This window comes from Heloderma suspectum, chromosome 1 (genome assembly GCF_057233095.1).
Source record: "Heloderma suspectum isolate Gila_16-S chromosome 1, 16-S_ref, whole genome shotgun sequence".
In the NCBI taxonomy this organism is placed as follows: domain Eukaryota; kingdom Metazoa; phylum Chordata; class Lepidosauria; order Squamata; family Helodermatidae; genus Heloderma; species Heloderma suspectum.
The window spans coordinates 35,105,260-35,132,661 of NC_139458.1; the positions used below are offsets into that span (position 1 = coordinate 35,105,260).

The following is a 27,402-nucleotide window of genomic DNA, read 5'->3' on the forward strand; positions in this document are numbered from 1 at the left end:
CCTCAGGAATCAGTTCCAGAAGAAAAGAGCTGCTGCTCCCGCCACACCTGCTTATAACCTTCGTGGGGAGGAAGGCAGACCTGTTTCTGTGCCAGAGTTAAGAAGAGAAAAACGTACCCGCCGCCTAAAAACGTGCTCTGTTACTTATGAGTGGAAGGAAAGTTGCAAGCAGCGGGTGACAAAGAGAGAAGGGTTTAGGGGCAGCTGGTGCAGGCTTGAGAGCAGAGGTCCAACAGAGAGACAACAACAGGGGGAAGGAGTGCAAGCCAGGTTAGGCACTGAAGAAACTAAAGCACGACAGGCTGCAAGAAAGCGGACAGCGAGGAACAGCTAAAAGCAGCCGCGAGCGAAAGAGAGGCTTGGATTTGCGAAGAGCGTGCTTGGGTTGGCGGGCACCGGGGTGTTAAGACGACTGCAGCGGAAAGGGCCCCGAGTCTACTACGGTCTCAGAGAGCTTATTAGTATTAGTTAGAAAAGGGCTGGACGTCGAAGCATTTTGTGTAAGACGGTGGCTGAAAAGGGAGAGTCAGAAAGGGGGCCAGAAAGCCGCCGCCTCGGTGTGCGCCTTGCTGGCGGGAAAAAGACCAAATGCAACTGTATGTAAACAGGGAAAGGAAAGAAAGGCAAAGAGCGTAGGTGACGCGGAGGAAAAAAGCGAGGCCGAAGTCGCTCTTTGGCGGCTGCTCCGCTCCGCTCCGCTGAGGCGGGAGGCGCGCGCGTGCCCCCCCCCCTCTCCAGTTTGGTGCTGTTTTTTCCCTTCGTGTGAAGAGGGACGAGTTTCCCGCCGGGGCGCTGGAAGCGAAGCCTGGCTGCGCTGGAAACGAAGGCTGGCTGTGTGGTGCGCGCCCTGGGGAGGAGCCAGGTGCCTCTGAGAGGAGGGCTGAGGCCCGCTCCGCTGCTGCCCGGCTGGCTGCAGCAGGACCGTCCCGACGGAAAAAGGGAGAGACGTGGAGGATGAAGGGGAGTGATCGACGAGGGCTCGTTGTTGAGGTAAACCCCTTGCCCGGCTGCCCCAGACAGCAGCTCCCTGGCTGACTGTTGGACGGAATGGTGGTGGTGAGGATGAGGCCGGTGAATGAGGGGAGGGTGGGAAGGAACAGGGCTAGGTGAGGGTGCTGCCTTAAAAAAAGAATCCGGCACATCTGTGTCTTCGTACGAGAGGCAAACATTCAACAGGTGCGCAGAGTTTCTCCAGCGCGAATAGGCAGTGATAGGGAACGTGCGCTCATAATACTAGAACCCGGGGGTCATCCCATGAAGCTGATTGGTGGGAGATTCAGGACAGGTACAAGGAAGTATTTCGTCACACAGCGCTTCGTTAAAACTGTGGAATTCACTACCATAAGATGTAGTGATGGTCATCAATTTGGATGGGTTTTAAAAGGGGATTAGACAAATTCCTGGAGGATAAGAATAGTCCTGGTGGCTATATGTTACCTCCAGTATGTACACCAGTTGCTGGGGAACTTGGGCAGGCAGATGCTCATAGGATCATAGGGTTGGAAGGGGCCTACAAGACCATCAAGTCCAACCCCCTGTTCAATGCAGGAAGCCTGATTCCCAGGCGGTCTCCGATCCAAGTACTAACCAGGGCTGACCCTGCTTAGCTTCTGAAATCAGACGAGATCAGGCACATCCAGCCCTATGCCGCAGTTGCGCTCATGTCCTGCTGTAGGTTTTCCTGTAGGCAGCTGGTTGGCCACTGTGTGAACCGAATGCTGGACTAGATGGACCCTTGGTCTGATCCAGCATGGCTCTTCTTATGTAACACTGCACCTGCTTGATCTTTACCTGTCAGGAGATCATTGTTAGAGGTGAAAGGGACAAAGGAAAAGGTGAACTATTAACCCTAAGTGGGGAAAGTGTCTCTGCTAGCCAGTGCATCGTTTTCCATATGGGAACTTGATTGGAATTAGCTTAAAAATCAATTTGTTGAAGTCTCCTTTTCCTCTGAAACTTTAGTACTTCCCTTCCGTTGATTCCTGTCAATCATTCCTAATTCAATTTAGCTCATAGTAGGCACTTGCTTTTTACTGTTTTGAACTGCCACATGTTGTTGTTTGAAGTGTGTATATCAGTTAAAACAATGGTTTAAAGTTCAGGAACTGTATGTAATAATTTGCTGAAAAGTGCATCAAATGTACTAATTCCTCATAAACTGTTCAGAGTAAGCGTATTTTGAATCTGCCTGTCTTTGTGCTAAACTCCTGACCAATATATGGAATGTTCACAAAATTCACTCGGTTTTAGTGAAGGATCCTTTTGTACTGATTTGTACTACTGAATTAGTGGTCCCTATACTGGGCTAGATGGACCATACTGGGCTAGATGGACCAACGGTCTGAATGAGTTTAAGGCAGCTTCCTGTGTTCCTATGCAAAGCTTACTGAAATAAGTGAGATAATTTAGTCAAGTCTTAGTGAGTCTTAACTAACTTCTTTCACTGATTTGAATCAGAAAAGAGGTCTGTGGTTACAGGGTTTGTTCTAATTAGTATACTAATCAACTAAAGCTTTGATTGCAGATTAACTCATCCCTCTAATTAATGGAGACTGTGACTGACAAGATAATACTTATGATTTTGAAGAGCTTGTGGCCATGTAGGCTGTACAGCTATTCCAGGTCTCTTTGATGTTTGTATCTAAAGCTATTAGATATTTTATCTTTCGGAGTGAAATAACTATGGTGTGGCCCTTCTAATACGGACCATAGATAATTGAAGCTTATCTGTGAAATAGATGTCCCCATGTACCTTTGAATTTTCTACAGTACTCGTGGGAGTTTAAAAACTAAACAAGTTCAAGACCCATCAGTATTTAATTTTAAAAGATGCCCTTTCCTTCTAATGTGTAGGAATGTAAGTTATCACACACTAAAGGGTTTCCTTCATGATCTTCAAATGGGTATCTCCAAGTACAATCCTATGCATGTTTAGACAGAAAAAAGTCCTACAGCTCCCTGCGTACCCCAGCCATGGGGGTGGGGGCATGGGGGACACATGGCTTGGAGTGTTGCAGATAGGGCAGATTCATTGTCCATTTTCAGTCAGTGCAGCATAGGCAGTGGTTGAAGCTTTGTAAAGGCTTCAGAGACCTTTATGCCCTGCTTAAGGATCATGTGAACCTGATCTACTCTGTTTTTTCCAATATGTCTACCTACTAGATCTAACTTATTTTCCTTTGGTGGCTTGACCAGGTTCTTACTTTTCTGTTTTAAAATTAAGGGCACAATCCTATCCAGTTAGGCGGCTGCCTCCAAACTCAGAGGCGACCACCTATCCAATGCAGGGCAGGAGAAGCACAGAGGGGATCGTTCCTTCTACGCTTCTCCTGCCCTGCATTTTCAGCTAGACAGCCGTGGGAGGGCTAAATGGGGAAGGAGGCTGCTGTGTGACACATTGGATGTGTCGTACAGGCATTTCCACCCGCCCCGGAACACTCCCCAGACACGCCCATTTTCAGCTGCTGTGTGCTCTTCTTGCGAGCGCGGAGGACGGGGCTGTTCCACGCTGCCTCGGAGACAGAGCAGAAGTAGGGGGAGGTCGGTTCCCAGAAAACAAGATATCCTATGGCTGTCTAGCCACTGTCCATCTGCCATAGGATTGCTCCCTCCGCCTACAAATATAGTCACTTGTGGTGTTCAAGCATGAAAAGCCATGTATCACTGGAGAAAAGATACCTTAGGGCTCAGTTCTATCAGTTGTACCCTCGGTGATCAGATGCCCCTGAACTTGAAGGCTTCTGATTAACCAATGGAGGGCGGGAGGAACAGCGGAGGTGATATTTGCCTTCCCATTACCCTGCCCTGCATTTTTCACTAGATGGGCTTTTTTGCCTGTCTAGCAATGGCACTTTGAAAAGGGAGGGAAGGAGGCTGGAAGAGGCTCAGGGTAGCTTGTATCCTGGCCTCTCTGGTCCCCTCCTCTCCCCCCATACTGAAACGCCCCCTTTTTCCCACCTTTGAGGTCACTTCTCCCAACCTCGGAGGCCAGCTGGCACAGTTCTTTCCATGTTGGCTGCATGCGGGAGGGTGGTTGGATCTCCAACTCCCCCTTCTGAGTTCAGAGTGCCACCTCTGACCTCAGGGGTAGGGGGGAAATCCCCAGAATCCTCTGGCCGCTCAGACAGTGTTGAGGGGCCATAGGATTGCTCCCCTAGCGAACTTGCCTGTTTCCCAAATTTTTACCAAATGGATTTTTTAACTTTGTTTTGAGAGCTATCTGACCTGCAAATGGAAGCTTATTAGCGTTCATGTGATATTTACTGTGGTGGCTTTCATTAGGATAAACAAAAACAACTTCTTACTGAGAACACTAGAATAAAATAGTGACTTCTTTCCACATAGGGAAGAATTCATTAGAAATCCTATAGTTTATTCACAGAATATTTTGGATTCCCCCTCCAGAGGCCACAGACACTCCTATGACCTTGGGAGAGGGAATCCAATGTCAGAACCCTCCCCCTTTCCCACCCCCTCACAGCTGCTGTGGAAAGCATTCTAGCTGCTTTCCAAGTTCATAACAGCGACCTCGGACAACCTCATAGAGGTAAAAGGTGTATTCCACAGGATCCTATGGCCTCCTAGTTGTTTGTTCCTGCCCACCGCCAGTAAGTGAGCTAGATGAACTCAGAGGCCCATCTAGCTGTTTTTTGTTCTTGTTTTTGTGGAAGAACAGGAGATGAACTGCTGTTGGGTGGTATAGGAACATAATGAATATATAAATAAATAGCCTCTGTCCTCCTCCCACCCTGCCGAGCTCTTGCCAGCAGGGCATAGGATAGACGAATGACCATAAAAGTTACTAGCCATCAATATTCTTTACTAGTGTGGTTTTCAATATACGCTGTTTGTGCTATATATCGTTGGCTTGAGTGAGGGAAGAAATGTACTAAATACAAATGTTTCCTTGCCTGGTAAATTGGAAGCAGTTGTTATTCACCATAGGTGAGTGGCTTTTACAAACCTGATTACGGCATTCCTTTCCTATTTTGTTGTAACAACTGTTTCATCAGACCAGGAATGGGCAACATATAGCTGTCCAGATGTTTTGGCCTACAGCTACCATCACCCCTAGTCAGCATAGCCAATGGTGAGGAATGATGGGAGTTGTAGACCAAAACATCTGGAGGGCCACAAGTTGCCCATCCCTGCCTTAGAAAAAGACAATAGTGGCCTACAGTTACATATTAATTCATTTATTACATTTCTATACTACCCAATAGCCAAAGCTCTCTGGATGGTTCACAACATGATAAACCATAATATAAAACCTTTAACATTCAAGAACAATTTAAAAAAAGTTAAAACAACTAACAGTAAAGCTACCAGGACCAGATAACAATTGCAAACATCTTTGTTTTCAAGTCTTCAATATTTAAAGTAGAAGAATTGGAATTGTATTTATGGTTATCAAATAATAAAGTAAAATGTATGGATGTTACTAATATGAAAACCAGTGGAAGCAACAGGGCTTGGATGTAGTAGACTCAGTTACTATGGGTTTACCATATGGTCTTTGGCTCAAGACACTCAGGGAGCAATTCTATGGCCGCTAGACAGCGGCTAGATGGCCATGGGGTATCTTGTTTTTCAGGAACCGACCTTGGAGCCCGTGCTCCAAGGTCGGTTCCTGGAGAACAGACCTCCCCCCACTTCCGCGTTGCCTCTGAGGCAGCGCGGAACAGCCCCATCCTCTGTGCTTGCAAGAGGAGTGAGAAGCGGCCGAAAAGGGACTTTCTGGGGCAGGGAGGGCAGAAATGCCTGTACGACACATCCAATGTGTCGTACAGCAGCCTCCTCCCCCGCTCAGCCTTCCCGCGGCTAGACAGCCGCAATTGGCTGTCTAGCCGAAAATGCAGGGCAGGAGGAGTGTAGAGGGAACGATCCACTCCATGCTTCTCCTGCCCTGCATTGGATAGGTGGTTGCATCCAAGTTCAGAGGTGGCTGCCTATCTGAATAGGATTGCACCCTCATCTGTGAAAGGGAACTTGCTCCTATCCAAGTGATTCACTTGCATTTTCTCAGCACTGGTAAAATGGGAATAACTTCTGTATATCTACATATCTATATTTGGTACTACTGTAAGAACTCTTAAAGTAAATGCATGAATTCAGTCAATTATTACTCACACGTTACTGTGGGCATCCAAATAAAAGTAGCATGTTGTCAAATGGAGATATTTCCTCTCTGATATCCATAGCAGACCAGAGCAATTCAGTGCATGTTTACCTAGAAGCAAATGCCACCATTTTCAATTGACCTCATTCCCAACTGTGCATAAGATTGCAGCCTTAATTAGAAAAGAGAACACAGCTTGTATAAATATATTTTACATTTTTGTCTGCCAGAACTCTTTCTTTCAAAATTCCATTGATGAGGACTTGTGATATCAGAACATTCTGTTCCTATGACAGACTATATTCTTACACACACACTGTGAGCACCTGGCCAATTGGGTGTGCTCCAGTGTGTCTAGCCATTTGACGTAGCTCACTGAAATCAGGCCGGGTCAGTTCAAACTAGTCTTGTAACTCTAAGTTAACGTCTGGGCACATTCCCTTCTTAATGCATTTTACTAGTGAAAACCAGGCTGCTTTATCATATCAGTTAGGATGTCTACAAATTAGATTCTTCAACTGATAAGAAGTTCGTATGACTGGGTACCAGGGTGAATTATGAAAATCCAGTCACGCTATTAAAAAAGAATGTGAAGATAAATAAAAACAATAGTTAAAAGTTAAATAAAAACTATAAAGTCAATGAGTCTATCTTTCATTTAAATATAAGAGTATGAATGGGACATAATTTACAGTCAATGTAATTTTACCAGTATTAGATGAAACAGACTCTATGCCTTTGTTGTTGTTGTTGTTGTTGTTGTTCAGTCATTAAGTCATGTCCGACTCTTCATGACCCCATGGACCATAGCACGCCAGGCCTTCCTGTCCTGCGCTCTCTCCCGGAGTGTGCTCAAGTTCATATTCATTGCATCGGTGATGCTATCTAGCCATCTCATCCTCTGCCATCCCCTTCTCCTTTTGCCTTCAATCTTTCCCAGCATCAGGGTCTATTCCAGTGAGTTTTCTCTTTGCATTAGGTGGCCAAAATATTTGAGCTTCAGCTTCAGGATCTGTCCCTCCAATGAGTACTCAGGGTTGATTTCCTTTAGGATGGACTGATTTGACCTCCTTGTAGTCCATGGGACTCATAAGAGTCTTCTCCAGCACCACAGTTTGAAAGCATCAATTCTTCTGCGCTCAGCCTTCCTTATAGTCCAGCTCTCACAGCCATATGTTGCTACTGGGAAAACCATAGCTTTGATTATACGGACCTTTGTCGGCATGGTGTTGTCTCTGCTTCTTACTATGCTGTCTAGGTTTGCTATAGCTTTCCTCCCAAGGAGCAAGCGTCTTTTAATTTCATGCTACAGTCACCGTCTGCGGTGATCTTGGAGGCCAAGAAAGTAAAATCTGTCACTGCTTCCATTTCTTCCCCTTCTATATGCCAGGAAGTGATGGGGGCAGATGCCATGATCTTAGTTTTTTTAATGTTGAGTTTCAAACCAGCTTTTGCACTCTCCACTTTCACCCTCAACAAGAGGCTCTTTAGCCTTAGTTGCTTTTAAAAACCACATTTTAGGTGTGCTATTAACAGTTACCCAGTTCTGGAAAACTACATTGTCTATGTTAAAGTTATGCAGGGTAATCCTCTTCCTGTCTTTAGACAAGGTTTTTATCTAATTGTATCATAGTCATGCCCCATCACTTCATGGCATATAGAAGGGGAAGAAATGGAAGCAGTGACATATTTTATTTTCTTGGGCTCCAAGATCACCGCAGACGGTAACTGTAGCCATGAAATTAAAAGATGCTTGCTCCTTGGGAGGAAAGCTATGGCAAACCTAGACAGCATAATCAAAGCTATGGTTCTCCCAGTAGTAATGTATAGCTGTGAGAGCTGGACTATAAGGAAGGCTGAGCGCCGATGAATGGATGCTTTTGAACTGTGGTGCTGGAGAAGACTCTTACGAGTCCCCTGGACTGCAAGGAGGTCAAATCAGTCAATCCTAAAGGAAATCAACCCTGAGTGCTCATTGGAAGGACAGATACTGAAGCTGAAGTTCAAATATTTTGGCCACCTAATGCGAAGAAAAAAGTCACTGGAAAAGACCCTGATGCTGGGTAAGATTGAAGGCAAAAGGAGAAGGGGACGGCAGAGGATGAGATGGCTAGATAGCATCACCGATGTAATGAATATGAACTTGAGCACGCTCCGGGAGGGAGCGGAGGACAGGAAGGCCTGGCGTGCTATGGTCCATGGGGTCACGAAGAGTCAGACACGACTTAACGACTGAACAACAACAACAATCATAGTCATGATATTTTCCCCTTTCCTGTTTTGTGAATTGTACTTTGGACTTTCTGGACCAGATTGGCAGGGGGCGAGGGGAGGTGTAGAGGGAAAGAGAGGAAGAGGAAGTTGTTTTGGATGAGGGGAAGTCCACTCATATTGGATGTAGACCTTGTTAATATTTGGCTCTCTTGTGCTGAAGATGTTGAACTTCTGCATTCTTGAATTTTAACTGGAATTTTTATTTTTTGAACCATCCCATGCATAGATAGATAGATGAGAAAGAAGTGGTTTATTGGTCTTCTCAAAGAATCTGTGCTTAGTAAATAAGGTTGACCTTTCTGTTTTATAACCACTCAGTGAATCATGTTTTCTCCTTATTTTCAGTTGTATTTCTAGCCTTCTTCATTGCAGAGGACCACAAACAATTTTGATTCTATTCTTTTTAATCTTTTAAATTTTAAAAAAAATGATTAAAACCATGTTGCGGGTGGGCAGAGCTGGGTTGTCAATCCAGGCTACTGTGTGTTTTTTAGTATTTTTAACTAGAAATTTAGACCAAGGGTTAGGCCTGACAAAATCTTCTAATACTTTTCCTTACAATGAAACAAGACCTCCATGTCCAGGCTATTCTTGTTAATCTCTGTTAAACTTATAAAAGAGTGTGAGCTGAGACGAAACAGTGCACAGTGGCTACTAGTCATGTTGGGTGTATATATATCCTCCAGTGTCAGAGGCAGTATGCCTCCGAATTCCAATTGCTAGGAAGATGCTATTGCAGTCACGTCCTGGTTGTGGGCTTCCCATAGGCATCTTGTTGGCCACTGTGGAAACAAAATGCTGGACTAGATAGGCCTTTGGTCTGATCCAGCATGGTGGTTATGTTCTTACTACAAGTAGAAACCAGGAGGGTGCAAAACAATCACATTATGGGTTGGAAACAGATGATACTCCTTACTGAGCTATTTAAAGTGTCGCAGTTGCAATGCTGTGTCTAGGCACCAGCAATGAGCTGATGATTGTCACGTTGCTTGCTCTTGGTCCTATTCAAGTGTGCCACTTGTATTTTCTCAGAATTGATTTATCAAGAATGTTCACAGGTTACCACAGGTGACTTTTCTTGAAAGCGTCTTTGCTCTGCTTATAGTTCTGGGCACTGTAATCTCTCTCTCTCTCTCTCTCTCTCTCTCTCTCTCTCTCTCTCTCTCGGTACTTACAAACTTAACTTTAAACAGAATTCACTCTCCCCTGCTCCCATAGAGTAAGTCTTGCTTTCCCCTCCCTTCACAACCTGTTTGATATACCAGCAATTGAAATGGTATATACTAGCATTTTAAACGGTGATTCTAATCTATCACTTGACTTACACCTCCTTCTGTGTTTCAGGTAGAACATCTGCCTTTTAAAAAATAAAAGTTTAAAAGTTCTATCATGTTAGAAAGGCAGTAACATTAGGATATGTTTGTTCTAAAAAAAAGGGGGGGTACCACTGAAAGAATTCTCCCCCTCCCTAGTTTGGAGTAAAATTTATTCTGTGTCGTGACATTATCATACTATACACATCCCTGGCCCTGTTCTACATCTTTGATGGTTATGAGTTTAATCATTCTTTCATTCAGTTTCTTTTTAATCTTGTAGATATCCAACTGCACAGGTGCACACCCACACATAAACACAGACCAAGTGACTGTAAGCTGATGATTTTAAATCAAGATAATCAATTAAATCTGACATCCATGGCATATGACATTCTTCATGATGTGGAATGTTATTTTTTAAAAATCGAGATTGAACTACAGCCAATATGCTGTCACTGGACATTTCTGGCTGGCCGCTAGGCAGGAATCCACAAACTTGTTCGGCATGCTCATCCTGGCAAGTGTCCCTCCTCTCTCTGAAGAGCATAGCATGATGAGCCCTATCTTTTCACCTGAGCTTGGAATTTAGGAATGGAGGTAGGAGACATTATGCTATGTTTCAGAAGTGCTCTGAGTGCCTCCAAAGCTCAGCATGTTGTCAGACAAGCCTCTACTTGAGAACACGAGGTTGACTTTAAGATCTTGTACTAGTTCTTCTTACAAATTACTACATTTATGAATCAAGAAATATATTGTGTTTGAAAACTTTTATGCCTACCACTTTATTTATTTATTATATATATTTTTATTACACTTACTTATATTCCACTTTTCAGAATAGAAATCCTTCCAAGGCAGCTTTCAAGTAAGTTAAAGGTACATTAATATAATCGCTATAAACAATATGCAAAAGCCCAACTCAAGGATCCATCCCATAGTTGAAGGTAGAAGGCCCTGTAGGAGAAGAGAGGGGCAGTTTAGCTGGAGCAGGGGCCCAAGGTGGCCTTCGCCTGCCTGCATGCCTGTCACTCATTTTCTCAAATGTGGAGTGTTCAGATAATAAACTAGAGTGCTTACAATTCCATATGAAAACTTTTGCTAGCTGCCTTTTTTATTTGGTTTGGGACCAGACTCTGCAATTAGGGGTGTTAGAACTATGATGCACCTCCATGATTTGTGATCCTTCAAGCAGAATGCAAAGAGAAAACTCCCTGGAAAAGACCCTGATGCTGGGAAAGACTGAAGGCAAAAGGAGAAGGGGACGGCAGAGGATGAGATGGCTAGATAGCATCACCGATGCAATGAATATGAACTTGAGCACGCTCTGGGAGAGAGCGCAGGACAGGAAGGCCTGGCGTGCTATGGTCCATGGGGTCACGAAGAGTCGGACACGACTGAACGACTGAACAACAACAAGCAGAATGCAGCCATACATTTGACCTGCCATGTGTTTAATCTTCCTCCCCCCACTTTTTTTTTTTTTTTTTTGGCAGTCCTATGCAGGCAGGAAAACCTGGAGGTTAATTGAACTCCTGGTGATGGTGAGCTGGGTTTGTTAAGTTGCAGGCTCTCCAGGCCTGCATTATGACATGGAAAAAATGCCAGAAGTTGAATAGTAGTTCTTTCAGACAGTAGGGGCATACAGTATTTCATACCCTCTAAAACTGGAGGAAGGTATTTGCAGAAGTTGTGGTGTTGGTAGTAACTGAAGAGCTTTCTCCTAATATTTTCTGTTCTTCACAAAGACCATTATGAGGAATGTGAAAGGGAAGATCTAGAATACCGTAACAGGTAATTATGCAATAAGCAACCCAAAGAGGAAATTAGTTCCCAGCCAAAGGCAGTTAGTGGCTTGCTTGCATAATAAGGCATACCTTTGTGAATTTTAATACCAGCAAATATCACAATTGGATGTCTTTGTACAACTTGTGTAATATTTAAGAAAAAATAATTCTACAGTTGTTCATTGCCCAAGAATGACTTTCCAGTAGCAAGTTAGATATAAGCAGTTTATTGTGTGTGAGGGTGTTGTAGCTCTGTGGTAGAGCCCATGCTTTGCATGCAAAAGGTCCTAGGTTCAATCTCTGGCATCGCAAGTAGAGCAGGAAAAGACTCCTGTGTGAAACACTGGAGAGCAGCTGCTTGTTTCTGTCGACAGTACTGGACTAAAGGGACCAGTGTACAAGGTAGCGTCCTATTTTTCCTTGAAGAGGTTATATGTATGCAAAGTTATTTCATTTCATAGTTTTCCTTTGTATTTCTCATACTATAAAGCCGTTAATAGAAAAAGATGATTTGGGAGGGATTGTTTTTGTTTTTACTGTATTCTTTAATTTTTGTACAACAGCTTTTCTGTTAATTTTACTGCTTGTATATGGTCTCTTCCATTAAAAAATAGTAGAACTCCTAATTTCATATACTGTGTATATTTTCTGTTAAACGTTCCTCCCCCAAAGTCTTCCCCCCCCCGTGAATAAATATTAGTTAGCACCCCCCCTTTCAGTATTTTTAAAGCAATCTTTTATAAAGTATTCATTTGTTTCTGGGGTGGGAGTCACTCAAAGGTAAATACGCTGTGTAGGCAGTGATATGATTGTTTTATTCCTTTTTTTTATGGCTCTGAGCTCTGTTCCAGCTTAAATTAGTCATGACTCAGTTCAGAGAGTGGGTTTTGAAAGGGAGGAAAGCCCAAGGAGATCAAATTGTTATAGAGCATGGGGCCTGATACAAGAGAAGATGAACTGAGTTAGGCAGCCTGAACAATTGATGTAGTGTTGCATAGGATTAGGACAAGACAGAGGCTAATAGCAACTGAAGCTACCCAATAAAAGGTGATAATACCATAGTTGTGGAAGATGTCAAGAGACAATGTGTACATTTACTGTATCAGCCGAAAGAGGGAACTATGTAAGAGAAGCAAGACAGAGTATACACCTTGAGAGACGTAAGGTACAATCAGGCCCTTGAAGAAATGAGAATGAGATGGTGGAAACCCGTACCCTGCTTCATGTAGGCATGTCATAACTGGCTGCTCCTTTTGTGTGTCTCCTGTAAACCAGATATGGTCTTTGCTTGTTTTATGTTGTTTTGGGCCTTTTGTTGTTGTTTGTTTATATCTTCCCTTTCAACAGTAATATTCAAGGTGGCTATCAATTCAATGAACACAAATATCAACATGGAAAATCCAGAAATAATACATTAATTTTTAAATCTAAAAACACATAAAGCAACCAAAATGAGCAGGTGGCTGGAGCAACTGCCCTGCGAGGAAAGGTTGCAATGTTTCAGGCTTTTGAGTTGAGAGAGAAGGTGAGTAGGGGAGTGGTTTATAACAGAAATCTATAAAATAATATATGATGTGGAGAAAGTGGACAGAGAGCAGTTTTTCTCCCTCTTCCATAATATTAGAGCCTGGGAGATAGACAAAAGATGGTACTTGTTCACACAGCATGTAGTTAACTCAAGGAATTTGCTGCCGCAAGATGTGGTGATGGTCACCAATTTAAGCCCCCTTCAGTGTGTTAGTCTCCTTACGATTTAGATTGTGTGGAGAGGATGTCACATTCTCTCCCAGTGACATCATCACGCTAGCTATACATTGAGGAAATGTCTGCAACGGGGAGGCCTGCTGAATGTGTGTAAGGCTCTCCCCGTGAGCTGCAACTCTGTGCCATCAGGGTTCAACCCCCACAGGGTGAGCCTACACTCATTCATCAGCCTTCTGTGTTGCAGACATTTCCCAGCACATGGGGGCAGGGCAGGCAGGGGACACAGGTGAGGCCACATGCGTTCTCGTTCTCTCTCTCTCTCTCTCCCTGCAACATGGACACTAACAACTCAAGGGGGTAATGAGACAAATTAAAGGAGGATGAGACCATCAGTGGGTACTAGTCATGATGGTTATACTACCTCCAGGATCAGAGGCACCATGCCGCTAAATATCAGTTACTGGTAAACAACAGTGGGGTAGTGCTGTTACCTTCATGTCCTGCTTGAGAGTTCCCATAGGGACCTGGTTGACCTCTATGGGAAACAGGATGCTGCACTAGATAGGCCTTTGGTCTCATCCAGCAAGGCTATCTTATACAACATGATCTTCCTTTTGCATCAGGGTTCTAAGGAAATGCATGCATGTCCTTTGCTCCTCTGGCAGAAAAACAGGAGGTAAATTCCTCTGAGCTAGCGTCCCTGTTTCTGCCATTATTCACTGGATTTGTATTCACAAAAAACAAATCCTACAAAATGACTTCTGCCCCTCTGAGTCACATGTTCTCCCCAGTGCGGTATTACATATGCAGGTATTCAAATACCTTTCCACTTCACAGTCATATGTCTCGTTTTGGTGTGACTCTGGTATTTAGTTAGGCCTTGCTTACTGTAGCATGAACAGTTTGGGGTGGTATCTTTCACCATCTAAATCTCTGTGTCATGTATCTGTTCATGTAATATGCAAGTCCTGAAGGAGAACAGAAATGCTGGAACTTTACTTTATTTCTTGCCCCTAGATAATTTAAAGTTTACTCTTTGCTGTCATGCAGCAAAACAAGTGGTGTTCCTGTATCACAATAAAGTCATCTGCAACAATGTGCTTTTAATTAATTGGTTATTTTAAACATATGCTTTATCAGGCACTGCACACCAAATTGCTGCTGAGAAGCGTCAGCAACATCTGTGGATGAGCTGAGTCAGATGCTCCTCCATGCAGCTGCATCCTTGGGTCTGCTCATGCCACTACATGTGTAACAATTTAGAAATGTCTGAACCAACCTTATGGTTATCATTAGCACAGGGCAAATATTTAGATGGGTACATAGCAAAAGTAGTGGTAGGTGACTCATCTTGTTGAGAGATTCAAGCCCTCTATAACACTGCCTCTAAAACTAATACGTGTATCATTCTTAGTTTTTTATGGAGTGGGTTGTATAAGTTACTACTGCTGCTGTCCTTTTTACTTCAATTTGCTGATTTAAGACAGACCTTTAGGGCATTTGGCCAAGATGCAATTCATGTATAGTATCTTGCCTGATAGGCAATGACTTATTTACAACAAGGACCATGATGAACCTGCTTAATTTTAACATCATGTTCAGCTCTTGATTATTTATGTTCTTTACAGTCAGTTGCTATTTTGTCCATTTTTACTTAACTAGTTGTTGAATGTATTTGCTTTCCTCTTCAAACATTTGTGTCTTGTTTCTGGGAGTAAACTCTTTGATATCAGGTTTATCTGATTATCTTGTACAATGTGGCCAAACAAATCTGGAAATTGTAAAAATAATTATGTTCTCTTGTCTAACTACATTAAGTAGCAGTGATTAAATTTCTTAAGAGTGTGTCTGCCAGGCTGGTATTAAAAAGTACAACTTTAATTTTCCATTTCATGTGCTTTAACATCAGTAGCATTTTCACATTCTCTTCTTATTTTTATTTTTCATGTCTACAGAAATGTTTTTGAGTTGCATTTGACTTAGCCAGATAACAGGAGTGCATTAAAACCCTGGATAGAGTGCAGAAAGGAGTTTTCTATAGATAAGTATTTTATTATTATCAAGAAGTGCCATGAAATTGCATGACCAAGTTGATTCTCTAGCCCTTTAGGAATCTTAAGCCCAGGCTGTTAATGGCTTTAGAGTACAGGTAGGCAACCTATGAACCTCACCCTAATTTCAAAAGCCCTTTGCATGCAATTAACTCAGACCTCTGGCAAGAATGAGCTGTCCCTTCCCTAGCAGCCTACTATGTGGGAAGGAAGAGGGTGAGAGTGAGAGAAAACGGGGTGGCAGAAAGAGTGAGAAGAGTAGGAGAAAAGGAACAAGAAAAGGAATGACTCACCCTCTTTTGAATTTGGCCCTGCCTACAGCTGGTTTTGGCCCTGCTCACCACCGACATGTGGTCCCTGACAAATTACCCAAGAGGGAACATGGCCGTTGACAGAAAAAAGGTTGCCCACCTCTGCTTTAGAGTTAATGAACAACACTTTGAATTGAGCTTGGAAACACAGCAAGAGTCAGTAAAGATCTTTTAATACTGGAGAAATAAGTTTGCAGCGTTACCAGTTAACCATCTGGCTATCACATTCTGCATTGGTTGGACACTCCCAAACACTTTTCAAAGGCAATCTTATGTATAGCACATAACAGTAACCTGCCTTGAACATTAATAGAGCATGTATAACTGTGGATAGGCCATTTCTCTCCAAAAAGGGATGTAGCTGGCACGCCAACCAAAAGTTGTGAAAGACAGCATGGCTTTGAATGCCAACTGTGCATCCATCAGTAGTGCTGGATTTAAAGCAATCTCTTAATCGGATCCTTAAGGAAGAGTGCAACCCCATCCAGAACAGATCGATTGCCACTTCACTGGTTTTATTAGCCATTAACTAGGAGTGTATATATACTTCAGACCAGGCCCAAATACCAAAGTGGCTTCAGACCCACTTTGAAGGGTAGTTTAAGCATAACTGGATATATTTTTAATTAATTAATTAATTAATTAATTAATTCAAGACCTGTGCATCCCGCCCTATATCATTAGGATCTCAGGGCGGCGTACAGCTCTCAGGGCAGCGTACAGATAATCACCACACTGGCAAGTTCACCCATGAAAGGAAATCACCTGGGAGGGAGAGGAGGAGAGTGTTGTTTTGTGATTGACAGCTGTAGCTTTTAACCAGGGAATTAGTTTACCAAGACTCTTGTTTTTACTCCCAATCACAGTGCCTTTGGGAGGCATGTAGAAGGTGAGAAGGACACACTCCATTGCCTGAAAGAATAGGACAGTTGCTCTGAGGAGTTTATTATTTTATTTATTTATTTAAAACATCTCTATCCCGCTCTATATCATTAAGATCTCTAAGTTTACAAGCAGGGAGGGTTAGTGCTTGATGCATAGTTGCACAGTTGCTCTTAATGAAAAGCCACCATGATGAGCTGGGCAGTTTCTCAGCTCTGAACCATAGAAGAAGGATCTCCATACCTTCTCTCTGCCTCAAAGAGTTGGGTGGTGGTACTCTGAGGGCTTACAAGCAGGTAGGGTTTTACAGTTTGCCACAAGCATGACGCTTAACATTGTGTGTGTGACTCAGCTACGCATCACACAGACAAAGAACATAGCAAATTACATAAAAAAGCATGGAGTGGGGGGCAGGGCATCCTTTTTTTTTAACCTCAACTGTTAAAGCTGCCTAGCACAGAGACCCATTCACCTATTTGTCTGAATTTGGCAGGATGTATCACCTCCAAAGTGGCCACTATACCTGCACATTTTATCTTCCAAAAAATAAAATAGTGAAAGCCATTAACGTATTGCAAATTATCTAACTATTGCAATACTGGGAGCGCATCATCAGTTCAGAACTCAACCCATGTTACTATATCACTACAAAAGCCCTATTCAGGTGTTCAGCCTGAATGTGTGAGAGTGCAAAGTGTATAAGGGCTCACCAGCCCTGCTCCAATGTGTCTGTGTGTGCAAACGGCTGAAGGCAGATTCCAAGCACATTCAGTTGAACGTGCTTAGTACCCTCCCTGCTATCAGGTATAATGCAGGGTTCTATATTGCAGCTATGGGTTCCTAATTGTGGGGAGGCTTCTAAGCAAATTCAGCCCAATGCACTTGGAATCTCCTTCAGGCCTTTGCGCTCAATGTGTGAAGGTCAGTTGTGGAGTGAATGGAGATGGCATATGAGGATGTTCCGGGAAGGGCAGGGTCAGTGCATGCACCCTGGCACACTTCTTGTGCCCTCCTACATTCAGATTGTATGCCTAAATAGGGCTAAAATGTGGCGTGCATGTTGTCTGAATGATGAACTAGGAACACATTGAAGTAATTCACAGTTACTTACTTCACCTACTGCCAATTCTACACAGATCTGTTGAATCCACATTCCCAATGCTTACCCACTCAGCCATGGAAGCTCACTGGGTGACTTTGGGCCAGTCATAGACTCTCAGCTCAACCTTCCTCACAGAGTTGTTGTTATGAGGGTAAAACGGAGAGGAGGAGGATTATGTATGCTGCCTTGGGTTCCTTAAGGAGGAAAAAAGGTAGGATATAAATGTAATAAATAAATAAATTAGTTTGCACAGCTCACAGTTTGTGTCTGCAGTTTGCTCCTTCTGTGATTCCCATATGATAAATGCTTCCTGTGTTTAAATAGGTATACTTGTTCTGGAATAGTTGAGCTATTCCTTGTGATGTGAGAGCTTCGTTTGAATTACATTATCCTTCTAGGTTCATTGTCCTTTAAGACATCTCTTGATAAAATTCTGCAGTGCTGTACTTCTGCAAACCTGCTCTTCTGGATTAGGAGTGTGTGTGCGTGCGGGGGGTGGGGGGAGCTGACAAAGTAAGATGGCTCCTGGTCATCCCATGAAGCTAAATGGTGGGAGATTCAGGACAGATAAAAGGAAGTTCTTCACACAGTGAATATAGTTAAATTCTGGAATTCACTTACACAAGATATAGTGATGGCCACCAATTTGGGGAAAAGGGGGATTTTAATCCCTTTAAAAGGGGATTGGACAAATTCATGGAGGATGAAGTTATCAATGGCTACTAGTTATAATGGCTATATATTACCTCCAGTATCAGAGGCCCAAGAGGGTGCTATCGTGGGCTTCATGTCCTGCTGTGGGCTTCTAATAGGCATCTGGTTGATCACTGTGCAAATACTAGACTAGCTAGACTATACTGGACTAGATAGAACTTTGCGTCTGATCCAGCATGGTTCTTCTTAGGTTCTTAAGACTGCAAGTATAAATGGACACATGACTATCCAAATGCACGATTGCAATGAATGGCTCAGGGCGTCTTTTACATGGGACTGTTGCTGGAACTGAGCTGATATCTGCCCAGCAAAGGAATTGGGGATTGTGATTTTTGTAAATGACACAGAACCACAAGACGTATTGATGGCCACCAATTTGGATGGCTTTAAAGGGGGATTAGACAAATTCATGGCAGATAAAGCTATCAATGGCTACTAGTCCTAATGGCCATATACTGCATCCATTATCAGAGGCAGCGTGCCTATGTACACCATTGCTGGGGAACATGACCAAGAGGGTGCTATTGCATTCATGTCCTACTTATGGGTTTCTCAACGACAGCTGGTTGGCCACTCTGTAAACAAAATGCTAGACGAGACGAGCCTTAGTCTGATCTAGCATGGCTCTTCTTATGTTCTTATATTCTTAACAGTTGAGAGGTGAATTAATGTACTGTTTTTAAAATGAGACACAAAGAATGTTGAGTGTTGCTTTCTGGGACACAACTATTGGTGGGCACACGCAGACCACTTTGTACAGCTTCACAGAACTCATGTTCAGGCTCAAAGCAGTTGCTCTTGGTTGCCATCAGCTGCTGATTTAATAAATGGTATTTTCTTGCCGGCCCCATTCTTCAAAGCAGTTCTGATTGTTGGTCAAGTCTGTAAACCTGTACATATCTCATGCCATTTAAATTTTTTTTAAACCCACAATGCTACCTTTATTGGGGGGTGGGGGAGAAGGCCTTGACATAAATGTAGGTATAGCTATGTATATTGATCTGGATTTTTATTTGGGGTGGGTGGGGTCTTCTTGACAGAATGAAATACTTAAGACAACACCAATATCTGTATGTCATAGGTTGTCACTGATGTTGCCATGTTAATAAAATGCTACTGTATTTTATTGTCTCCAATATGCCTGCTTTTGTACAGTAGATAAAGTTCTATTTCTCATACCTGTTTTAAAAGAAATGCCTGCAGTGTCCTCAGCTGCTGCTGTTGACCTGCTGTTCTCTTAATAACTCAGTGTCTGTTTATATGAACATGACCTTTTTAAGAGTTTTTTCTCACCTTGTAAAAGTCAAGCTTATTTCCTTGTAGAAGCAGAATTTATTTAAAAGTATTTCCTTGTGGAAGAGAAATTAGGCACAATAACATGGGCCATTCTCAGGTCGTATGCATAAGCAAATTGTCTGCATTTGTGTTTTCCTGTCTGACTGCTCCATGTGCACAGCATAAATAGGAATGCTGGAGAGACCTGTGCTAAAATCAGTTTTTTGGACAACAGAGACTCCACTTATCACACTGGGCTCCAGTCACCCCATTTGCAGTGTAGACAGTTGAGAATCAAAGAAGGCTATTACGGGATACCTTTGTGCTGTTCTGCTTTACATGGACCCTTACAGCAGTTTCATATCTTGTGTAGCAATTGTGTGTGATTTGATTACACTGGAATATGCTGGGTGGTATCCAATTAACCCCTCCCACCGATGGAACTTCTTCCATCACTGGAACGAGGGAGGTGTAGCCCTCCAGATGTTTTGGCCTACAACTCTCATCAGCCCTAGCCAGCGTAGCCAATTATGAGGGATGATGGGAAGTGCAGGCCAAAACATCTGGATGGCCACAAATTGCCCGCCCCTGAATTATAGGTCCCTTTTTTAAACTAAGCAGGGTGGGGGAGAAATAAATTGTAGCTCTCATGATCGTAGAGCTAAGCTTGAATTTGGAGTGGCAGAAATTTTCTTTACTCTGAAGACATCTATCCATGCTGTTTTAAGAGACATAGGCTTTCTTCACACCGAGCTTTTATCCTGCAACTGAGATTGCTCCTTCACTGAAGTTTACGGGCTCTTTCCATGTGATCCTCCAAGGTGTCTCCTGCACTAAATGCCCTTTGTTCCATTTTTAAATAGATCACAGATAATGAGCTATCAAATTACCCCATTGTGTTCCGCTTGAGTTCCCTCTGTGAAAAGAGGAAAAGCAGCAAGAAGAAGAGCAAGATCAATGGAAGATAATGGAAGATTTAGATACAGGGAGAAGGAAGGGAAAGGGGGAGGGGTGAAAGGAAGCAGGTAAAAAAGGAGTCGTTGTGATCCTGCATTTAAAACGGAAGCAGAAAACTCCGTTTTAAATGCAGGATTTTAGGCTGGTGTAGAGATACAGATAATAGTGACCAGTATAAGCTCAATAATATATGAACAAGAGAAAAAACATGGGAGCCCTAGTCTGGTATTTAGAATAGCTAGAGGAATGTGTTCCCAGCGCATTGGGAAATCAAAGCAAGCTCTTTATGCATACACATCTGCTGAGCCATGAAGCAGTATGTGTCGCTGACAAGAGACCCCTGGACTGGTTCTTCTTCTTCAACATTGCAATCTGCTTGTTCTCTTGCATCTCGCTCTGGCCCAGACAGTGGTGGTGAGAAGGAGGAGCAGTAGATGCCACTGCCTACCTGCTCACTGATCCTCTGCCTGTCAGGCAAGTAAGTGGTAGCAATGATAAGAAAGAGATGAGGAATATGTACTGTTAATGTGCTATTATAGGCACCACCTTCAAATGGATACTTACTTGGATATCTATTCCATTTTCACTGAAGCCTATGTATAACTGCTAGTAAATTGTATTTTCATATATATGCATTCCATATATATTCATTGCTATGGATATATATAAATCTATGTGTGTATATTTAAAAAAAACCTATTAACAAACTGTAAAAACATTAATCCTGGCGTGATAACTGCCCTGGCTAGAATAGCTGATGGTTCACAAAATGTGATTTGCTGCTGTTGTTAACTCAAAGGTACCTGTTAAAAGTAAAGCCAGGAGCACAGAAATGTTGCTTTAAAAGAGTCCCTATGACAGTACATACTGGGACAGATTTATGCAGAGAACAGGATATTTTATCGAGAAACAAAAACATCCCCTGAGGCAGGTTTATAATTCTGTATAATTAACCTTAAATCATGATGACCGTGGTGCTTACTTCCACGTATAGCCTTGCTGAAAAAAATGAGCTGGTGGGATAATACAAATTTTCAGTCCAGAAATGTCATTCAGCATTTCTAGTAATAAGCTGAGGACAGAACATTCTGCTATTCTAACTTATAGCACCCTAAGTTCTGCTTGTGGCTTTTTAGCAGTGAGATATGCACGCTGATAATTAAAATGTAGTGGGCAGTGCTAGACAGTGAGCCAAAATAACAATTTTCCCTGCAGAAAATATATACTATGGCTTACTGGCTGCTGATACAGTGGGTTTCCCACTGGAATGGTACTTAGTAAAATAAAAGGAAGGCCCTAAATTAAAAGGTGCATCTGTTAGCTCCTTGTGATGAGAGGAAACTGCCCACTGATTTAAAGTTCCAGCAATATAGCCTTTCCAAACATCCTCCACTGGAATATGCTCTGCTTTCTGTCACTCTGATAGCCTGTATTGGTCTCTTATTTGCAGACTGTACAAGAAGGGGGTGTGGGTTCTCTCTCCAAGGTATGTGTAATGATCTCTTAGCTGACTGATTTTCCACTTAGGCGCAGCAAATGACCAGAACACTTAGATCCAGTGCAAAAGCCAGCAGCTTAAACCCCAGTTGCATGCTATGGCTCTAGCATAGATGGGTCTCTGGGTGATCTGTTTCCTAGTGGAGGAGTACCTGGTGGCAGCAGAGCGAGAAAGATTCTTCCAGTGCTTTTAGCCCTGTTTATCCCACTAAGGTTAAAAAGAGTGCAAAAGATGTGCCCCATGGGCGCCTCCAGTACCCCTTGCGTTAGGAAATGGGGGGTCCCTCAGAAGCCCTTACAATGCTGCAGTGATGTTGGGGCAATCTCCCATTTCCCAATGGGAGGGGTTTCTAGTGGCAGCAGAGGGAGCAGAGCACAACGCTCTCATTCTCAGCCTCCTTTGTTGCCTCTTCTCCACACAGTTCTTCCACTAGGAAATGCCTGAGGATCTCCGACCAGTGGTGGGCACTCTACTGGGCTGTGGCCTCAGCATGTACCCAACCATGCCAACGAGCTCAAGTGTCCATCTTGAGCTGCTCTTCTCCTGCTTTGGGTTTAGAGCCACACACATCACTGATTTTGATATGAAAATAAAAGGCTTTTCAGAAGTGTGCTGCATGTGTGTTAATAACTTCACCACTAGGATTTTGGAGAGGCATTGATGCTATTCTTGTCCCTCTAGACTGAGGGGAAATGTTTTAGGTAGTGCGTTTTCAGTAAGAGTCCAGTTGTTATTGTCATAAAATACTCCTAATGTTTTTCAGCTGTGCCCCTTTATATAGTACACTTTTGAGCAAATTAAACAGGTGTAATGAATCTTGTATACTTCTGTGTGAGTGGATGACCTAGATTCATATAAATTGGGTGTTCTATTTAGAATAAGGTAGGAGGAAAAGAATAGTGTGTGAAAGGCTGTATGAGAGAAATGGATGCATGAGAAATCTGAATAGAAAGATATGATATTTTGCAGTTTACATGGCAGGGCTAGACAATAAGCAAATCTAATATTAACATTGAATTCTCTGGATTCTGAGGACATTTTATAAATGCAAGTAGGTTGTTAGTAATAAAGAGGAAACTTTGGTGATGCTGCTGGAAAGCAAGAGTACAGTAATATAAACCAACCCACAAAATGTACTAGTTTGCATTTTCATGCTGGTTGTGGAGGAGATGAAACCCTTTTCCCTATGGCCAGCATAGAAATACAGGCCACTAGCTTTTTAGCAGGCTAGTAAAAACATTTGCCTTCTACTAAGCAGCCCAGCAGAGGAGGGGAGAGAGTGATCATTGCCTTCTCAACCAGTCCATTATGATCCAGCCCTCTTGGTGAATCATGGAAGAAGCAGGCTGGCTGAGGAGGGACAGTCTCCTAGGGCGGCCAGGCAAGTTGCTAAATGCAAGGCTGCAATAGTAAAAAATAGTAAAAATCGTCTGCTACACTTTTCCTTTGCATGAACATTCATATGTCCTGATGTAATCCCATAGTTCCTTAGCTCTTGCTATGGCTCAATTTGGGGTGTTTTTTTTCATAACCTACACACCCTGCCTAAGATGGCAACAATTGTATATCTGCAATAAGCAAAAATGGTTTTCAAGGCTGGAATCAAAACTCATTCTAGGGAGGTGGATATGGGAGGAATCTACTTGGTCATTTGTAAGGAGCACTGAAATGGAATGTCAGGAGAATAGGTGCTCCTAAGCACTGCACTGAACAGTGCACAAAGTGGGGGAAATGCTGTAAAAACAAAGAAAAAGATTTCACCTAAATTACTGTATTTCTGATCTAATGTGGTTAATTTTCAGGGCTGATTTCTACCTTGGTTCCTTTACTATATGTATTCCAGCTTGCATTAGAAGCAGTAATGGCAACAGAATGCTTCAAGAACTGTTGTAGTGGGTGTTTGTATACTGAGAAAGAAAAGCATGATGGTAAGTTCTGTTAAATTGTGCAGGTTTTTAATTCTGGAATGGGTATATTAGAATATAATGTAAAACAGTAACAAAACCGTAATGGTATTAGTTGTGGGGGGGTGCTTCCAGATGGAGGGCTCCAATTGGAAGACATTGTGCAATTATTCTGGTTTTTTGCCTTATCGGATCTTCTGCGGTAAGAAAAAAAGACAGAAGAAATGGTAGGAAAACACAGGAGGGTTACGAGTGGAAAATGATGGCAAATGGATTCCCCATAAAACTCCATGAATGAGGTAGCGCAATGGCGCGATAAAACTCTCATCTGGAAGCAGCTCCTGTGTAAAGGGTGAATATCTAGTTGTGATCTCATAATATCTGATCCTTAAAAAGTAGAGAACGCATTATATATACATTTAGGGCTGTAGGCCTACATTGGTAAATGGTTTGAATTAATTGACTAAAAAGGCATTCCACAACACAACTACTACTACTACTACTACTACAATAATGCAGATGGCAGGAATAATTTCATTCTCACACTCTAAGATGGCACCTACTGTGACATAGACATGCACTGTCTACAAACACTATGAACACGCTTTCTTTTTAAAAATATGTGGTTGAGTTAGTGCAGATATAATCGACTGATTCATTGATTGATTTAAACTATTTTGGTCATCTAAGATTGATTGAATCCAGTGAGAGCCCTGATATTAATACAGCAAACATTGTTACCCCTGGGATAGATACTGTTTGTCCTATGTGTTATAACTGATTGCATGTAACTTGTATTTTGTTGGCTTACCTACCTTGTCATAACTGCAGAACTCCTGTCTGCCGCAGGAGTATCTCTTCCATTTTGTAGCACAGGGATGTTGAACTTCTTTCAGCCCAAGGGCCGAATTAAATTTTGGAGAATTTCTCAGGGGCCGCATTCCAGTGGTGGGTAATGCTGAAGGCAAAAAGGGTGGGGCCAAAGGCAAAAGGGGGCAGGATCCAAAATGCAAGCATATTTTAGCAAGTTATTATTGCCAGTAACTAAGCCTTAGGAGAGACATTTCAGCCTTTCAGAATGAAAAAAAACCTTGCACAAAAACCAGGAAACCAGTGAACACTCAGTGGTCGGAGAAAAGTGGGGGGCACCTGGGGGAACCCAGAGGACTGAATTGGGACACTGGGTCGGCCGAAATTGACCCACAGACCTGAGGTTCAGCACCCGTGCTGTAGCAGACCGTGTGTGTGTGTGTGTGTGTGTGTGTGTGTGAGTGAGAGAGAGAGAGAGAGAGAGAGAGACTCAACATGGGCTTGCTTAACCCAGGCTATTAGAGTTGAATTTTAATACTTGTGTTAAATACTTCCTACGTACTATTAAGATAAGAATTTGTATTGTTAATTTTGAGTTAATCGATAGCTGATCTTTAGTATTCATCTTCTAAAACCTTCACTGAATCAGTTGTGGTAAGTAACTGGAAAGTAGGATTGGGTTACAGTACTTTAGAACTAGTCCAAATGTTCTCAGGACTGATATACTTACTATCCAGTGCTCCCTGTCTCCGGATGCATCAACAGGATGGAAAAACCTATTCATCCTGATCCTATTAAAACTCAAAAGATCATTTCAGGCTGCTCATTCAAGGCTGAATGTGCTTGTCATGCTTTTTATGTTAAATAACAGCCTCCCTGGAGAAGGAGTCTGAAGTTACAGCCAAATATAGATCAAATGTTGTGGAGAAACCTCCCTTGTCTTCTGTGTCGGTGAAACGGCAGGTTGGCTGTTCAGAAGATTATCTTCTTTCCAAGATCCCGCCAGCTGGAAAGGAAGTAGCCTTTGTGGTTCCTCAGTTCAAGCTTGCCTACATTCAACCCAGGAACCTTGGAAGTCCACACCTTGGAGGAATTCAAGGTAAAGAACCCAAAAAACCTTTTAGAAGCATTTGTACAAAGTTATTTATGCAATGGGGGGATATCCATGGTTGTGCTTCCACGACAACGGAAGGGTGAAGCAAATTAAGGAATACTGGATTTTTCATGGAATTGCTCCGCACATATACATCGCTGACAAAAAACATAGTTCTGGGTGGGGTGGGGGGATTAGAAGTGAACGTCATCAGACTAGCAGGGGCTGCTCAACCAATAAGAGAGGCTCCTCCCTCTAGGCTCTACTCCCCTTTCCCCTGCCCCCTTGATGATGTGCAAAGGATTGAAGCTGGCATTAATTACTCCCGAAAAGCCTTGAACCAAATAGCAGAGACACAGCTTTGGAAATAGTGTTTCACAGCCATTAGGGGAGTTACTATACCTTTCACCAGATGAATACATAATGTTCCCTGGGTGTACTTAGTGTTTTTGGCTTAATGGCAATCTCAGTAAATTTGGGAACAAGCCTCATTGACCACAACGGGAGTTACTTCTGAGTAGACTTCCCAGACACATGCCTGATTCCGCCCATTTTGTTTTCCTTTCTCTCTAAATACAGGGCTTCCACATAAGCAGGCACCACTGAATAAATGCAGTATCGCATGATGGTGCATTTTCAGGAGCAAGCCTCATTGACTACAACAGGAGTTAGCAGGACCCCCTGAACTAGGGATGTACAAAAGTTCCGCCACGGATCTCAGGGAGGCCGAATGCCAAAGCATTCGGCCCCCGAAACTGGTGGCGGAACGGCCTGCCCCCCCGGGACGGGACGTACCTTGGGCAGATCTTCCTGGCGGCAGCAGCTCCGGCGGCGGCTCCGGCGGCGGTTCAGCGGCGGCGGCAGCCAGTCTTCCAACCAGCTGCCGCCGCCGCTATTTCCAGGTTAAAAAAACAAAAAAACGTGATAGGCTATGTAAAGATTTACGTAGCCTATCATGGCTAGATTTTAAAAAAACACCGTGATAGGCTACGTAAATGTTTACGTAGCCTATCATGGCTGACTTAAAAAAAACCAAAAATGCACGTATGCAAATGGCGGCGGCCATGGCCGCCGCCATTTGCATTCCTTATTTTGGCATGTCTTAGTCTACGTAAACATTTACGTAGACTAAGACGGCGAAAATAAGGGGAACGCAAATAGTGTAGACGCTACGCTATTTGCATTCCCCTTATTTTCGCCGTCTTAGTCTACGTAAATGTTTATATAGACTAAGATGTGCCAAAATAAGGAACGCAAATGGCGGTGGCCATGGCCGCCACCATTTGCGTACGCGCTTTTTTTGCTGTTGTTTTTAAATCAACCGTGATAGGCTACGTAATCATTTACGTAGCCTATCACGGCTGACTGCAGGGACTCAAACGGCGTCGGCTATGGCCGCCGCCATTTGCATCCCTGCTACCCAGCGGCCGGATGTCCGGCTGCTGGCGGAGCTGGCTGGCGGCTCTGCAGAATCGCTGCGGAGCACAGCCGGCCAGCCAGGATTCCGGGGGGGGGGAGGAACGGAGCGCCTCCCCCCCCCCACCATCAGCATAATCCCCGAAAGGTAAGTGATTTTCGTACATCCCTACCCTGAACTAATGCACTATTG

General features: G+C 43.2%; 1 protein-coding gene across 2 annotated transcripts in view; it reads left to right on the forward strand.

Annotated features, from left to right (window-relative positions):
• Window positions 1-897: 897 nt before the first annotated feature.
• TC2N (tandem C2 domains, nuclear) overlaps window positions 898-27,402 on the forward strand; it is a 56,065-nt gene continuing 29,560 nt past the window's right edge. The window contains exons 1-3 of one of the 2 annotated variants that reach the window (XM_084840674.1): window positions 898-990; window positions 23,789-23,914; window positions 25,572-25,799. In XM_084840674.1, coding sequence (XP_084696800.1) covers window positions 23,848-23,914; window positions 25,572-25,799 — 295 coding nt within the window. In that variant the 5' untranslated portion in view covers window positions 898-990; window positions 23,789-23,847. The remainder of the gene's footprint in view (window positions 991-23,788; window positions 23,915-25,571; window positions 25,800-27,402) is intronic. The other variant, XM_084840681.1, reaches the window with a different exon arrangement.